This window comes from Rhinolophus ferrumequinum, chromosome 22 (genome assembly GCF_004115265.2).
Source record: "Rhinolophus ferrumequinum isolate MPI-CBG mRhiFer1 chromosome 22, mRhiFer1_v1.p, whole genome shotgun sequence".
NCBI lineage: Eukaryota > Metazoa > Chordata > Mammalia > Chiroptera > Rhinolophidae > Rhinolophus > Rhinolophus ferrumequinum.
The window spans coordinates 27,280,721-27,297,320 of NC_046305.1; the positions used below are offsets into that span (position 1 = coordinate 27,280,721).

General features: G+C 43.2%; 1 protein-coding gene across 6 annotated transcripts in view; it reads right to left on the reverse strand.

Moving 5' to 3' along the window:
* Window positions 1–3,926: 3,926 nt before the first annotated feature.
* The window catches only part of ATP2B4 (ATPase plasma membrane Ca2+ transporting 4), a 109,774-nt gene continuing 97,100 nt past the window's right edge, over window positions 3,927–16,600 (reverse strand). For 3 of the 6 annotated variants that reach the window (XM_033093485.1, XM_033093486.1, XM_033093487.1), the window contains exons 20-21: window positions 14,537–14,713; window positions 3,927–6,079 (exon numbers count right to left, since the gene is read on the reverse strand). In XM_033093485.1, coding sequence (XP_032949376.1) covers window positions 5,765–6,079; window positions 14,537–14,713 — 492 coding nt within the window. In that variant the 3' untranslated portion in view covers window positions 3,927–5,764. Of the gene's footprint in view, window positions 6,080–10,998; window positions 11,188–14,536; window positions 14,714–16,600 lie in introns of those variants that run through there. The other 3 variants (XM_033093490.1, XM_033093488.1, XM_033093489.1) reach the window with 3 other exon arrangements.

Genomic DNA, 16,600 nt, shown 5'->3' on the forward strand with positions numbered 1-16,600 from the left:
TGGCTCGGTTGGAGCGTGAGCTCTCAACAAGGTTGCTGGTTCAATTCCCGCATAGGATGGTGGGCTACGCCCCTTGCAACTAAAGATTGAAAACGGCGACTGGACTTGGAGCTGAGCTGCGCCCTCCACAACTAGACTGAAGGACAAAGACTTGGAGCTGATGGACCCTGGAGAAACACACTCTTCCCCAATTGAAAAAAAAAAAAAAAAGAATTGAGGGCAGGGAAAAAGATGGAAGAGCTCTTTTTCTATATGGAAACTCAGGCCCAAGGAGCTGAGCTAGCTTTATACTCTGTTAAACTGATATCTCAGGATACATTGGTCTCTGCCAGAAAGCTACTTTGGAGCTCATTGTTCTCCATGCCTTACTGCACACTAGGGCTAGGAGGTGTGGCTCCTTAAGATGCTGTTTGGCATAGCAGAGAGGCACAGATCTGGAGTGCAACAAAGACAAGGTGAGAGTAAGAAAAGGGAAGCATAGGGCCAAGCTTTAGAAAGGATTCTAGGGGTGTGTGTGTGCATATGTGTGTGTGTGTGTGTGTGTGTGTGTGTGTGTGTGTGTGTGTGTTGCATCCCTTTTTAGCAAGGTAACTGGGAGGGAACATACAATGGAAAAAAAAAGACTTGTTTTGTGAATGACTTCTGTTAGCAAATAAGACCCAGGTCTTATTATTCATTTATTTCTTACTTACTTTTTCTCTGCAGCGTTTTAAAGAAATGAAGTGGGCAATGCGGCTGCATATGGAGAGCAGCCTGGGACAGAGGCAAGAGAAGTGGGGATAAGACCTCTCACTACAGAAGTCTTGTACAACTTGAGCTTCTCCCCCTTCCCAACCAGCCTACTCAAACAGCCAGGAGAGTGGGGCTGTCCTTCAGCATTGCACTGTTCCTGTAGGACCCTGGGGAGCCAACAAGGTCCTTCCCTTCTATGGAAGACAGCAGGGAACTTGATTGTACTCCTAGATGAGAGTTTCAGGAGAGTTCTGAGTTCTGAGATACGAAAACTCAACCTAAATTACCTGTTAGGAAGCTGTTTTGACCTGAAATTGGGGCCTAATATCAGTCATGCTAGAGACTCAATGAATGGAACAATTAAAAAAAAACTAAAAAAAAAAAAAAACAACTAGGAAAGCAGAGGCTGGAGAACCCCAGATGGAAGGTAGGGGAAAGTGCTAATATAAGGGAAACAAATTTTCCCAAAAGGCATTTCATTAAAAATAAATAAATAAAAGGAAAAAAGAAAAGATTGTCAATCCCACCCCTCTTTCTTATCCTTCCAAATTCATCCTTGTTTAAAAGCTTCAGCTTCATAGTTCCCTGATTGTACATTCTAACAAAAGCAGGCAGAGCAAAGCTTGTACTACAAGAGAACGAAACTGGCAACCGGGGCCACGAGTCACTGAGGGAAGCATTGGCAGAGAAGTATGACAGGAGCCAGTAACAAGCCGAGTTTTGGGCTCGCACAGATGGGGTTCTCAACATGGCTCTGACAGATCCTTTCTCAACTTCAACCAGTGACATTACCCAAAAGTGGAGACACATTGAGGACAGCACAGTTATAAGTGGGCATGGGTTTTTATTCTCAGTGCACAGCAGTATTGGTTTCTGCTCATCAGCAACAAGCTTTACTGGTTCCAAAAAAATTATCCTTTTTTTCTGCCTTTAAGAACTATTCTTCCTGTCTCAGAGGACAACATATTTGAATCTCAGATTTGCCGGTTTATAGCATTTTTTCCCTAAGAACCATAAATACATGCAAAACATTGTACAGAGAACTTAAATAATATCAAAATGCAAATACAGATTGGGTGCACTGTTAAGCCGAACTGCAATATGGCAAAACACACTGGGGTATGCATTGCTTGGATATCAACATCGGCTTATTTGTCATGCAGACCACAATGGTCAATCTTTTGTTTTGTTTTTCTTTTTTATACAAAAATACCAGTGCTTGCTATACTAGCTACTGAAAAAAAAGAAGAAACTCAAAATTCCTATCTGCATGCTGATTTGAAAAGAACAATGTAGATAGATTTGTTGGCACAATATATATGGCATATTCACATATGGCATATATACATATGGCAGAAAAAACGTGAACCAAAGGCCAGTTCAGTCATGGGAAGATCACCTCCCTCCATCTCTTCAAATTAAGAGGAAGGGGAACAGCAGGTCTAACAGCAGGGCTCGGAAGGCAAAGGACTGGCACTGAGCTCAACGGAAGGGTGTCTGATCTATTCTGAGGAAGGGGCTGGAACAGCTTCAGAATAGCAGGCATTTACAAATGCCTCACCCCTACCATTGCAGTGAAGTGGTCCCTTGTTATGAAGTAAGGAAGTGTGTATACTTTGTGATAGTATCATCGGCTGCTTCAATCACTAGGCAAGGAAAGCAGAAAAGAAAGGAAGCTCTGCATTTGGGGGTTTTAGGGCACATGTGAGCTTGCCAGCCCCTCTGGGTTTCCAGCAGTGAGGTAATCACTCAGATTTGTTCCTCTCTGATGCTCAAGGGGAACAAGAAACCCAAGCCTTAAAGAACTCACAAGTGCCAGAGGGATTTATAGGTGGTCTCTCTAACATCTTTAGGGATATGATTCATTTCAGAGGGCAGAGGGTACCTACGGGAAGAACCTAGCCCCAAGACTGTCAGCCAGGGCCAGAACCAGCCTCTGTTTTTTCCACTTAGAGCTCTATCCCCCATCTTATATGCTGCATGAAACCTTTCTAGGGGAGGGGAAGAAGTCCCAAATTAAATCTGTGCACAAAAACTCACTAATGGAAAACTCTAGGGGTGACAGGAGGTAAAAGAATCATAAAGAATGCAAATCCCAAATCAGCGTATCCTTGCAGCCCAAGAGATGATCATGTCTTGGATATCACTCTGCCAGCTATTCATCAAGAAATAAAATCCAACCAAGACCCCTGGCCTTCATGACTAGTTACTAGAGAACCTGGCACATATCTCCCTGGGGGCGCACACTCATTTTCTGCTGCCATCCCTTCTGCTGGACGCTTTTCTTCCCATCCACAGTCTACTGCCTGCTTTTCTAGATTTATCAAGATAGGAATCTAGAATCATATTTTCCCTTTCTCCCCATCAGACCTTTTTCGAATCCAAAGCACCATTTTGGGGGTAAGCTTTATTAACTTATGCCATATTCATTCACTGCCAGTTGGATCATTGAAACCAAATAGAAAAAAACCTATATAAAAAATATGCACATAAACACTTAAACTTACTCAATTCCCTAACAACAAAATTTATATTAAAAAAGTCTAGAACCCAGCAAATTCCGCCCCCCACCCCCCAAGTATAAAGATGGCTGTTTGGAGAAAGGAATTACGGTGCATTGGTTTGAAAACCAATTACAAATACTAAGTCATCTGTCATGTCAAATAGCTGGTTAGTGCTCCCTCTACACAATTTCATGATAGCACTTTATTTTAAATCTTTTAAACAAAATACATATGGCTGACTCAAAAAATACCAGTTTCTGATCTAAAGAAAACTATGTTTTTTTGCATAATATTCTATATTTTCTCTCCTACTATGGAAACTAGAATACATAAAAAACCATGGACTTTAAACAAGTAGACACAATCTCTCAGGAGTAACCTGTTAGGCCCCATGAGAGTCTTTTGGGAGAAGGAATGGTAAAATAGCCTCCGAAGTTTGTTATTGGCTTGTTTTTTTTAACTGATCTGAGGTAATAAAAGACTTGACAGCGCTAAATCTTCTAATGTACTTAACAAATATACATGTGAACACCTAACACCTCACGTGAGCTGTTTTTCCTCTATGAGTGTTTAAGACAGAGAAAAGATCACTGACGCATACAACCTTTACAAAACCAAAATCAAATTTGGTAGATTCTGTAGTAATGGGGATGTGTAGGGGGTATTTTCTTTACTCTTCCTACCATGGACAGCTCAGGTGAAAGGGTGAGGGAGGAGGCATCTAGAAGAAAAGGCTGGAGAGGATAGGTCCGGGTCTCCTCACTCTCACAAATAGACATTTGGCAGTTCATAAGAGCCTCAAGCCCCATCTCCCTACTCCCATCGCTCTGCAGAGAGGGTGGCAGGCTTCATTTATCCAATGGGAGCAGGGAATTGGCAGACATGAGTGAACCCCTGCACAGAAGAGTTTAAGTCAACATCAGCAGGGATAAAGATGGAGCTGCTGAAAACGTGGCTCCACCTTGTCCCATTAAAGAACACTTAAAAAAATCTCCTATTGAAGTTCCCAGCTCCTAAGAGGCAGGTAAAATGGAATGCTTTGGGCAGTGTTCAGGGAAAGAAGGCACAGGGTTTTACTGTGCAGCGGGCGAACATGTTCTGGAGAAGGACTTGAGTGAGGCATGTGAGAGAGAGGAAGAGAGGGAGGAAAGCTTTTCAGGGGAGGTCTTTTGTTACTTTCAGTCAGCAAAATGTCACTGGAGGCTCCCACTTTGGAAACATATTTTCAAAATCAGAATATCTGAGAAAGGTTCAGACCTTTTCAGAGACTGGACAAGTCAGGGGACACAGCGAAAAGTAGAATTACACAACTGAAGGGAATGTCAAAGCTTGAGCCACCGAAGCTCAAGGTTTCTGGTTTTTCAGATTCTGCTAGAATGGCCCTTTGGCCTCTCCCAAGGCTTCTCAACACTCACTCCTCCTACACTCAGGTTCTGCCCTGGGAGAGCCTTGGCAGATGGCTTTGAAAACAGTAGTGGTCACCCCAAAGGGGACTTCACAAGAGTCGGCTTCGATGGTCTGTCTTGTCCTTGACCTGGCAGCTTCTGGTCCTCAATATCCAAGTCCATTTAGGAGGCAGGGTCATTCTCAATTCATTCTTTTGTCACCACTTTAGGATTAGGAGAAAGTTCAGGCTTATGGTAAACACTACACACCACACATATGCAAGCTTCATGGTCAAGGTTGATCTTCCTGGCACTTAGAAACCACACAAATGTGACAAGATGGCAGTTTAGAAGTAGATAACCTGACAACAGCAGGAACACATTCTTACCTGCTTTCAGTTACTTCAAAAGGACCCTGTTATCAAAAAAAGCCTATCTGCCTCTAGAACTAAGTCAAGGATTCCACTGGGGCCAGAAGGGAGAATGGTCAAAGTTGACTCAGGTCATCCAGGTCCTTTTCACTTTCTTAATCATCGCAACTTTAAGACAAAAAAAAAAAAGAATGAAGGTAAGGAAGACAATGGTCAGAGGACCTTAGGGAGGTTGGACTGGGAGGGTAGGAAGAGCTAGAGGGCTACGTTTTCAAAATGGGAAACTGCTTTAAAAACAATCACTCTGCAGGCTAATTCCCTACATTCCATTCCTGCCTCCACACATTTCACTTGAAAACATTTGTTTCTCTGAACCCTCAACTGGGCTTATAAATGGCATAGACTCATAGGGTAAAATAAAAAAAATAGTCAAGAGATGGCAACATATGTATGAATACTGGGGAAGAATTTGAGTTGGGGTGGATGCCAAGAGGATCATATCATTTCTTTAAAAATGACAACTGTTACATCCAAGAAGTAGATTCTACCATTCGCTACCTGCCTGGGGTTTGACTGGGTCTTGCTACAAATCCCAACTCAAGTTTAAGTCAAAATCCTTGTAAGTCTATTCTCCTACTTCCTCTTGTTCAGGTAGGGCTCACACATATTTGGGAGCAACTGACATGACAGTGAAAAACCCCATCATCATCTTATAGATGGGAGAGATGAACAGGAAATAGGGAAAGCAGGAATGGGAGTCAAAGAATGAAGTTCAAACTGATGTCTCCAGGCTGTGTAGAGGGCTGTCCAGGTGGGAGGCAACAATTTGCACCTGGCTGGAATCCACTGCATTGTTGTTTTTGTTGGCGTACGGAGTGACCTCGCCATCCAACAGGAGCACCCTAGTCCCACACTTAGAAAACTTTTCAAGATTTTCCTCCTCTTGCTCATCCAGGAGTGGTGTACGTGGCAGCTCCTCATCTATGGCGAATTCAGGGTGGGTCATGAAGTTGTGGATGGAGTTTTGGTTCTTGGGTTTCTGGATGCTTTCATGGAGGGAACTATGGAATGCTTTGACCACTTTGATCTATACCAGGGGAAGGAAAAGAAGGATGAGAAAATACGGAGATGAGAATTGGCCAGTAAAACAAGAAATTGGTGGTTTGAGGAGAGAAACAAAACCTAAGCTACAAGACATTACTGATCAATAACAAAAAGCATACATATAAGAAGAGATCATGGAACACTAAAAACATTTATGTGGCTCAAATTTCAAGCATTGGGGTGGGGTGGGGTGAGTAATGGCAAACATCTAGGATGTTTCAAAAGCTGCATTAAAAAAAGTAGAAAACCCAAAGCAAAGTTAGCATTCCCAAACAATCCACTCTTAAAATGAAATGGAAAACAAAAAGATTCATTAGTTCTTTTGAATGGAGGGCAAGAACATTGGAACTAGGTGCAAATTAACAGCCAAATTTAAAAGATGATTCAGACATGTGGATTTCTGTGTTGAGACCAAACATCTTGTGAATTTGGAATGGATAAATTACACATTGTAGTTATCTGTTTAAAACCCTCAAAGAGCCAAACACATACCAATCTGCACACAATACGCTTTCGGTGATAAGTGACCATGAATACAGTGCAGCAAGGCAGACAAACCAGTCTTCATAGGTGTCAGCAGCATGCAAGAAATTAACCCATAAACTCCAATTAAATAATTACTCTTTTATCAAGAAACATGTATGTATATATTTATATCCCACAACTTCCATACTGTTCCTTCCTTCTGTCCTTTCCTTGGAAGATGTGGATGAAATACAGGTATCAAAGGTATCAAAAGGCGCCTTCCTCCTGACTACTGAGAGAAGACGTGGCTCTCACAACTCAGATGTATGTCCGTGTCTCTCATACTTGGCAACTATGCCCAGTCATTCAGTTTTCTCCAGCTGTTTCTAAATTGTGATGAAAAGCATGATCTTATGTGGAGAAAGGAAGGAGGGGACCAGGAGAGAAACCATCCAATCCAGGGGGCAGTGCTACAAATAAGTGACTTTTCTGATGGGGTGGATGAAAAAGATGGAGGAAAGGAAACAATTTGTAGTTTTACTGGGCAAAATCTTTGTTCTACTACTGTACAGAAAGGGAGGGATTCAGTCAATTTAGAGAAAGAGAAAAAAATTGATCTTAATTGATCCCTGTGACCAGCCTTTGTCTTATCCAGAGGCACCCACCCTTTGGCAACCTGCTTTTCTGAATTGCAGATCTATTTGAGGGATGGTTTAGAACCTGCATTAGTAGGATTGGGGTAGGGGGAGAAGGCTGGATCCCAAGGTTGGAGAGGCCAGAGGAAGAGAAAGCATTCATAGGATTTTTTGTTGCTGGGAGGAGGCTCATCCTAGTCTTATCCAAAAATTCTTCCTTTGGAAAAAGAATGGGAGAAACACAGAAGAAACTGTTGACATAGGGAAGGAGATGAGATAGGGAGGAATGACGAACGTTGGGGTAGGGTACCTCTTTCATTCTTCTGCTGTTTAAGCGAAGAATATGTTCCTGGAGAAGAGGCAAGAGTGTGGGGACAGCAGAGTGCACAGAGTCAGCCAAAGCAATTGGTTGGCGCCTGTCCCGGTGCTTCCTATCACTGCAGAGAACCTTCAAAACTAATGCGCAAAGAAGTTTCACTAAAATTGTGTCTCTGCTGGCTAAGGCTTTCCTTGCCTCACTCTACGACAGCCTGGCAGACCCACCCAGAACTGAGGGTGCTCAGAGCTTAGAAGGCAAAGGATTCTTTGCCACTCAATAGAATCAGCTCAACAAGAAGAATCAAGGAACGTGGGCACACATTCACCAGGCTTAACAGAAAGTAAGGACCTACTTGTCCATCCTTCTATTATTTTCATTTACCATCTAATGGGTGAATTTTAACTGTTATGTATGTATGTTTAACTCTTTGCTCCAGATCTAAGTGATATGAGATGGAATAGAGGCTCCATCTGATCTTTAGGAGGTCCAAAGTTTTTACTGATCTACGTCAAAGTGAGAGCAAGGCAATTTGGTTTAAATAAACCCAAACCCAATGCCTTCTCCCTTGGCCCTGGTGAAGAAATGGGTTCAAAGCTATACCACCCTCTGTAGGAGTGATAACATAGCCCATAGTTTTCACCTGCGATTGAGATCTCAAAATTTCTAACAGGTGCTGCAGGAGAACAGGTACCTTTATACCACCAGTTGATCATTGTTAACATCAGTGATTTTCAAACTTCCTGTTCCTTTTTTTTTTTTTAAGCAATTGAATACTTTATTAAAATAATTATATGTGAAGTCTAATGTAGAAAACAGATTTTAAAAAACTGGGGTTGGAGTGAGCATCTAGAGCCCTGTTTGCTGGCTTTTGCTCTCACCTGTTGGGGTGGTCATAACACTGTTGCAGGTAAACAATAAGGGAGACAAAAGTAAATTGGGGATGGGTAGATAGAAAATTTCTTTGGGGGCGCAAGGAAGAGTCATCCGGCTAGACTGCGGGACTTCTGGAATCTAAAGGGAAACCAGTCACCTGCAAGGGAAGCTCAAGTGAAGAGGAATCAGAGAGCTAAGGAGTACCATCTAGTGGCCTAGTGGGTGGAGAGAAGGATGAGTGGGTAGAGGGCACAAGGCTGTGCCAGAACGCTCCCAACACTGACCTCAGAGAAGGTATACCACATGCTGATGAACAACCGCACAGATACACCATGATCAATGCACCCCAATTGGCGGCCTCTTCCATTCCTGATGCATGCTGTCTTGTGCGTGAGCAGCAGATGGGGAACAAGACATAGCTAGTGAAGAGGGTGCTGTGCAAGCTTTAGGCACTCTCCACTCAGCCAATCAACCCTTCCTTCCCTGGTCATCATCTCTCTCAAAACCCCTGGGAAATGTCTCTTCTGTGGCCCCTGTCCTACAGGTGAAGTGGCTGATTGAAGCGCGACTCTTTCTCATAACTCAGGAGCCCCAACCAGGCTAGACCTTAGGTTAGGTGTGAGTGCTAAGAGCCACTACACACTCTCCAGAACTTAATGAATGGGCAGATGAAGACTCCATTTCCTCAGCTGGTAGTTTTCTGCTCCATTTTCAGACACTAGGGGAAGAAAAGAGATTCAGGCTTTCCTATAGAGGGAAATCTTAGGGATGTGTCTACAGAAGGTTAGATAAGTAACTGAATTCATTTGGAGATCTGGAATGGGACAGGAGGTTTTAAAATGCATGCCTATAACTTCTAGGATCTCCAAGGAAAAAGTCACAGCTGGAGAAAGAGCAGATGTGGCCTGCCTCTCCTGACTTTTTCCCTAGTCTTTGATGGTTTGCAGCATACCCTCCACCAGCAACTCTACAAGAGCTTAATAGGCTCTGTCTTCTGTTTAGTCTCCTTCTACCTTCAAATTGTTGTGATAGCTGACACTAATCCTACCTAACAGAGAGGCATGATTTAAAAAGAACAGAAACTAGTTAGAGGACATGGCAAAGCCAGAAGAAAATGGAAATAAGAAAGGAATATGGAAGGAACAGAGCGAGAGTCTCTTGGATATTTGCAAGGTAAGACTTGTTTAGAGTTGTGACTACCTTTAGGCTTAAAGAAATATGTATCTATATAACACTTCACTCCACCCCACCCCCATATCTCATTTGAGAACATTTATAGTTGGTTAAAAAGACAATAAATAATCTAAGTCTGGTCAACCTCACAGCTCACAATCATGTGAACCAGACAGTGCAACTGTTCTTTCTTCATACCCCATCCCAGGGTTGGGGCGGGGGGGGCGGTTGGGAGGAAGGGAGAAACAAATAGATGTTTGAAGCCCACAATATACTTAATACAGAGAGACTCCTTTCCCATTAAATACTAAAATAGCAGTATCAGCAAAGAGACTTTTCTGTCCTCTCTGTGTCCCATTTGCGGAAGGTAAATTGACCAGGAATATGAAGGCATAAGCATGAGCAAGAATCCAATAATCTATCAAAGGGAACACCAGATCTTAGGTTGAATGTAAACAACATTCCAGTGGACAGGCGGGCTGAAAAAGGGGTTCCTAAAACTCTATGCACAAAATAAGATATGATGGGTTTGCTATAGGTAAGACAATGATTTTCAAACTTCCTGCTTCTATTTTTCTATTCTATTCCTAGAGGAAAGGAGAAGAAAAAAAAAGTTGCTCTTCAGAAATTCCTAAAAAAAAAATAAATAAAGTTTAACAGGTGAAGAAAAATAAGTTATTTTGAACTTTTCATCTATTTCTCCCAACCAGATGTGAATTAATTGATTCTTAAACCAGAGTTTGGTTTAAAGTCCCTGAAAAGTAAAACAATGCAGCTGCTCAGCCCGGAACTGAACACCTTTGTTTCTTCACATTCAGCTATAACTTTTATGCCAATACTGCCAGCTAACAATAGAGTGGTCGCCAAAAGAACTATTATTAGCAGCCAAGTTCAATAATGGCTCAATTATGACAGAGCTACTCGTAAAAAAACCCATAGGAGCAATAGCTCCCCTCATACCTTTTCTCAGGAGATCTCAAACTTGCCCCCAAATGAAGAGTTCCTGTATTTTCATTTGGCCTAACCTTACACCTAAACTTAGGCGATAGAGTTTAGACTCAAAGGAGCAGAAGGAGAGGAGAGAAACAACACAACATATCCAAACAAAGCAAAAAACAAAAACAAAACAAAGCAGGACAAAAAAACTCAAGGAAGAAGCAAGAAATGCAGAGGAACAATCAGAAAACAGGACTGTTGTCTTTAAAATGGTTATATTTAATAACTTTTCAGTATTTAAAATAAATAAGTAAATAAAAAAAAGAAATAAAATAAAATAAAAGAGCACACAGCCTGGTTTGGGAGTGGGATTTTGGTCCCACTTTTCTTCCCTTAAGTCAAAGATCAAAGGGAAAAACAAAAAGGAAGATAACCATGGTTGGTTAAAGTGGATGCCACGTGCTCTCTTGTGGTCATAAAATCATGCATCATAATAGACTATCACTCACTGCCCAGAGTAGGAGATGAAACAGCAGCAGCAACAGAAGTGGTGGGGGAAGATTTGACTGGTGCAACTGTTACATAGGATGAGCTAGGAACATGTTTTACATCAAGGTGTTGACCCATGGTCTGTCGCTTTAGGACTCCCTTAAAAGAGGCTCCCGTCTGGAATGTGTTAATTACGTCGATCTGCAAAGAATCAGAGAGTGAAACAGCTTTGCTCCACAGTCAGAGAGGTGAAGAAAAAGGAAGGGAGGGTCTTGGAGGGTTAGGGAAGGGGGATGGAAGGAGCTGGGCAAAGGGGACAGGAGACAGAAAGCTAGAGAGAGAGATGCCCTCACACACAAAGCAATGGTCACACTTCACTTAAGGAACAATTTGCCATGGAGTCCAAATACCCAGCCAGAATCCAGTCTGCTCTTCCCTTTTAGCTGATGAAGGACATTTTAGGTATACTGGTGACCAAAAGTATCTAAAATTTAAAGGGACTTCTACACCCCATGACTGCTCACAGATAGTGGCAGCTTATTCTTTGTTTTGACCTATACTGTTAAAAAATAAAGCATATAATTTAAGATAGAAGGCAAAGTATATATTACTGAATTTTGAGGCTCAGGAACCTCTAACCCAATTAAACTGACTACTTATTTTTACAGATTTTCCAGGAAAATAACTCATGTATTTAAAGAAAAAATAGAGGCATGTAGTAGGTGACATACATAGGTGGCCATAGTGGAAAGGCTCCTGACCATGAGTTGCTGGGCTCACCCTGTTCTGGGTTTCTTCTCTGAGACACCCTTTCCTTGGGCTGAAGTGGACAGGGCTTGAGAATGGAGCTCAGGAATCTAATGGCCAGGCTCTTCAGGAAGAATGCCACTAACTGCATTAATGTATTGGAGATCCGGAAAAGTCTGGCAGAAATGCTGACAATAATTCAGCATTTAGAATGAGGGAGGGGCAGAAAGAGTTGTTGGTAGTTGGTGGGTGGTGAGCAGCTGCAAGTCTATCCCTACACAGTGGTCTCTGGTCTCCAGGGTGCCACTCCTCTGAGACAGAGGAAATTCATGCTATTTGTTTTCCAACAGTGGTCTGAGTCTGGGGCCTCGGTCAAACCCACCATCCTTGTCCCTGACCCCAAAGGAACAAGGAACAAATCAAAAGGAATTCCTTTACCCTTTAGCATCTGGCAGAACTGTCTTAAAAATGCCCACATGCTTAGAACCAAGGGCTAATCTCCCAGGAATGCAGGAAAGGTGCTGATTCCACTCATCTGACTTCATTTCCCCAGGAGAGAAGGTGGAAAAACAGGCACCTTGTGAGTCAGACAGTTATTCTTATTGTAAAGCTTCCTGAGAAGCCATGACCTGTTTAGGACTAGTTTCTGGATTCTGAGCTAAAACACCCCCCCCTTCATCACATTATACAGTTTTCAGTTCCAGGGGACAGAGGTGCCTGATCCAGTAGGAGGAAAGGGTTTCCACGTGGGGAGCGTTCAGCTTCATGGAAGAAGGGGCTATAGAGACATCTTTGCTCGTATTTATTAGGGTTACAAGATATCTCAACCTCCATAATGAAGTTGGATCCCAGGTTTACCTTCCCAAGATTCTAGCCCTTGTTTCTGAAACTTATGCTTTCTAATGCTTTTTAGCTCTCCCCAAACTAAAGAGACCAAGATGGGACAATAGCTTGGCAACACCTCCCACCCCTAAGTGTTGCAGTGAGAATAACAACAAAGATCAACACAGATGGCAGGAGATTTTGTTAGAGTCCTGCTGAGGCTGAAGAGTTGTGCCAGGAGAGAGCGTCAAGTGTCCGGATGAAGGCTGGCATAGCCAGCCTCATTTGCTTCTAGTTAGGTGCACATTACCATGGCATGAATTTGGTCCTTGTGGCATCTTTAACAGGTTGCCTTTGCTGCCTAAGTTCAGGATTTAATGCTATTCTGGCCTAACTGCCTCATACTCCAATAGGGAAAGGTAGTATTCCTAAAGGTATGTAGGCAGTGAAACTAAACAGAGAGGTATACAGTCGAGAGTAGAAATTGGTAGTGGAGGGCGGAAGGAAGATCCATAAATCTCAAGCCCCCAGGAGAGAAGACGGACCAGGAACCAGGAGACACTGGAATGGGGGAATCCTGGCTAGGAAAGAAATCACATAGTAGGAGAGGAGGCAGAGGATCCTGAAGGGAAGAAAAGCAGACAGGTCATTTTGAAAAGAGCAGACCTAAAGGAAAGCACCAGGGCCTCAGTGATAGGAGCCAAAGGTGCCAGGATTCCAGGCACATGAGGCCCTTATTCTGGGCACATGGGCTCAGCAGCCTGGAGAGCTGGTGGGGCAATGGTGGGAACTCTGGAGGTCCTGAGGCAGTAGTTGCAGGTCCTGTGGAAATTCCCCTCTCTGGTACGAGGAACTCAAGAGACGGGAAAGGAGTCCCAGTGTTTTCCTACTTGGCCCCTCTTTCCCAATTCCATCTGTTGTCTTGCCTATGGCACAAGTTCCCAGCAGGTATTTACTTTAGAATATTCATTGCACCTCTCTTCTCCATGCACTAAAGAGCGGAGGTGGACTTGACTAGGGAACTTTCTAAACATCTGCAAGGTTAATTTTAGAGTGCAACTTATTTCCGGGATCTTCAGCCAATCAGTAGAGTGGAAGAGACCTGGTATCTAGAGAGCACCTGGGAAAGTTGGAATTTAGTTTCTTGAGATGGGAAATCTCAGGACTATCACAATAGCGGTATATGGGGCAAGAACAGGGGAAGTGATGGGATGCATAGACCAGCCCATTCGGCCAGGAGAAGGTAGGTACAGGTACATGGAAAGTGGTAAAAAAAGTTTCTGTAGGGTTATAGGCAGGGGACTTAAGAGCAGCAGCAGCAACTTCTCTTCCATTTGAGAAATTGCAAGAAAGGAAAAAATTGAAGAAATTATAGCTTCTTCCTTTTTGGGAAGTAAGTCTGAATCCTGCAAAAGATACTCAGGCATTGAGAGACTATTGCCATTTATACACACTTAGCCATCAGATTCCCCAGCATGTCCTTAAATTTCAATTGGGAAAGATATGAGGGTGAGTTTCTTTTACAAAGGTCCCTCCAGACAACATGTACATCACTCTGACAGCAGTTAGAGTAGTTGAGGATGTACACTAAGTGTCAGCTGCCCAACTCCTTCCTTCTGAAGGTAAGGTAAGACTCTGAGCTTTTCCCACCCTGGGTTAGGTCTAGTGCTTGCGAGAGACTTCATGCAGGAAGCTTGCCCAACCTGATGGAAGGTGGGAAAGTGGACTTGAGAACCAACCCAAAGCTAAAGGATTATTCTAACAGTTAGTGTCCCACGCTCTAGACCTTATGACTACTTTCCCCTCAAATAAGCCCATGGAGCTATCTCTGCCCATCTGCCCTGAAGCTAGCGATCTGGGGCTGCCCACTAGTAGCGGGTCTTGTAAGGGAAGAGACGAGGGCTACTTGATACCCTCCCAACACCTCCCAAGATGGAGAGATTTCTTCTGCCAGTGTGAGGCTAGGCCACTATCAGAATACCTGAGTCTGGATACGGTTCAGGCCCCGGAACCAGAGGATCTGGCCTCGGCGCAGCTCCATCTCTGCATGGTCAATCTCATCCAGCCCCTCTGCATCCTTGGTGATCTCCTCTTTGGTGATGCCATGCCCAGCCTCCTTTAGGAACTTCAGGGATTGTGTAGGAATCGTGGAAATTACCTGAGACCAGGTGAAGCAAAAGGGGAGACACCAGAATTGGGGTGAGGAACAGTCATTCAACTTACATGGGTCAGACCCTGGGGTATGTGACTCTTGGCCTTCTTTCCACTGGGAAAACAGAGGGAGAAGCACCAGTCCATTCAAACAGCATTCACCAAGTGCCTGCCAGCTGTCAGGACCTCCGGAAGGTTTTCTGTATTTGTGGATGTCCAAAGGAGAACTTATGTTCTAAAATTTGACCAACCATCTGCCTAGTTATATACTTCATTCTCCTCCTTCTGTTTCAGTTTTTCCTCTCCATTTTGCCATGTGTCTTTTCAGAAAAGTAGAACTATGTATGATGTATGGTACATAGTAGGAAGGGACAGAGACTAGGACCTGGGAGAAAACAAGTCTGGGGACAGGATGGTCACATTGCATGTGCATGAGTGAAGGGTAGAGAGGATATTGGAAAAGAATGAGTCCTTTCTTAGTTACCACATGCAAAGTAATTCTTGTATTATAAAACTATAGTCAAAGGTTACTAAAAGTCTTCTTGGGCTTAGGGTGAGGAAGTATATGGACAGGCCATGGAAGAAGGGACATATGAGTATTACCAGAAGCCACAGAGCAGTAGGTTGGGCTTGTAATTCAAAATAAATCATTTGGTAAGCTTAGTTCCTGTCAATGAATTCTCCTTTAAAACATGAGGGGTAGACACGGCTCAGGTGGGAAAGGGGATGTGGGCAGTCCAACGTGGACCCAAGTGTTTCGAAATAGGAAGAATGTCAAAGTTCTGTTTTCAGATGTTGGAAGGAGCTGCTATGATATAGAAGGAAGATTGTTATCTGGCATCAAGGTCACACAGTCACGTGTGAGACTAGATTCAGATGAGAGTTTCAAATAGTAGTGAAACAACTGAGCTTCACCCGAGTATAAACTGCGTTAGGGACCCCAATGGTAAATGAACTTCAGCAAATGGAACAGGGTGGAGGTACTGGGGTTAGGAAATGGGATGGAGCTCAATCAGGATGGCATCTAGGAGGTATGAAAGAAACAGCTAGCAGGTCTCGGGGGGGGGAATTCCTCCCTGCAGCCCCAGGGAGGAATCTTTGGGGCCAGTTAAAGCAAAGCCTCTATTACCTAGGTAGCTGGGCACCATTCAGTAGAGACTTGAGGTTTACAAAGTAGAGGGACAGCCCAGGCCAGAGCTGAGGATGAGGAGGACTTACAAAGTGGTATTAGGGAAGGACTGAAACTGTCACCAGACTTGATGATATTATTATAACATAAGCAGTTAGCATTTATGGAGTACTTACAGGGTACTAAACGTTGTTCTAAGTCATTTCTGTATAGTAACTGATTTTCTGATTAACAATAACCCTGTTATCCTACGTTGAGGAAACTGAGGCTTAGAGTGGTTAAAAAACATGCTCAAAGTTCAACTTGTAAAAAGGAGAGCTGGGATTCAAACCCAGGCAGCCAATCCCACATGCAGCTCTGAGCTACATGCTACACTGCTTGTCTAAAGACCTTGTGAGTCTGGATTTTATTTTAGGTAAAAGTCAAGCATTCTACCCAGATAAAGCCATGGAGAGAAACACAAGAGGTGGGGGAGCCTTAAACTATGTCAGCACAGTAGCCAGAGCCAGACTGCAGTTTCACTAGAATATGCTTTACAAAGACATATGCTTTGTAAACTCTTCTACTTCTAAGACGTTTACTATTTTTTTGTTTTTAAGCAAAATTCCATTGAAAATTTCCACTCCCACCTCAGAGAAACTAAGGGATTGCCTGTCTCCAGGCCTGGTTAGAGAAGAGATCTGAAGCCTCTGAAGTGGTGGGCACTGATCTTTCCACTTTGGGATCCTACCAGATGGAAAGAACTTGAAAATTTGGAGATTGGGG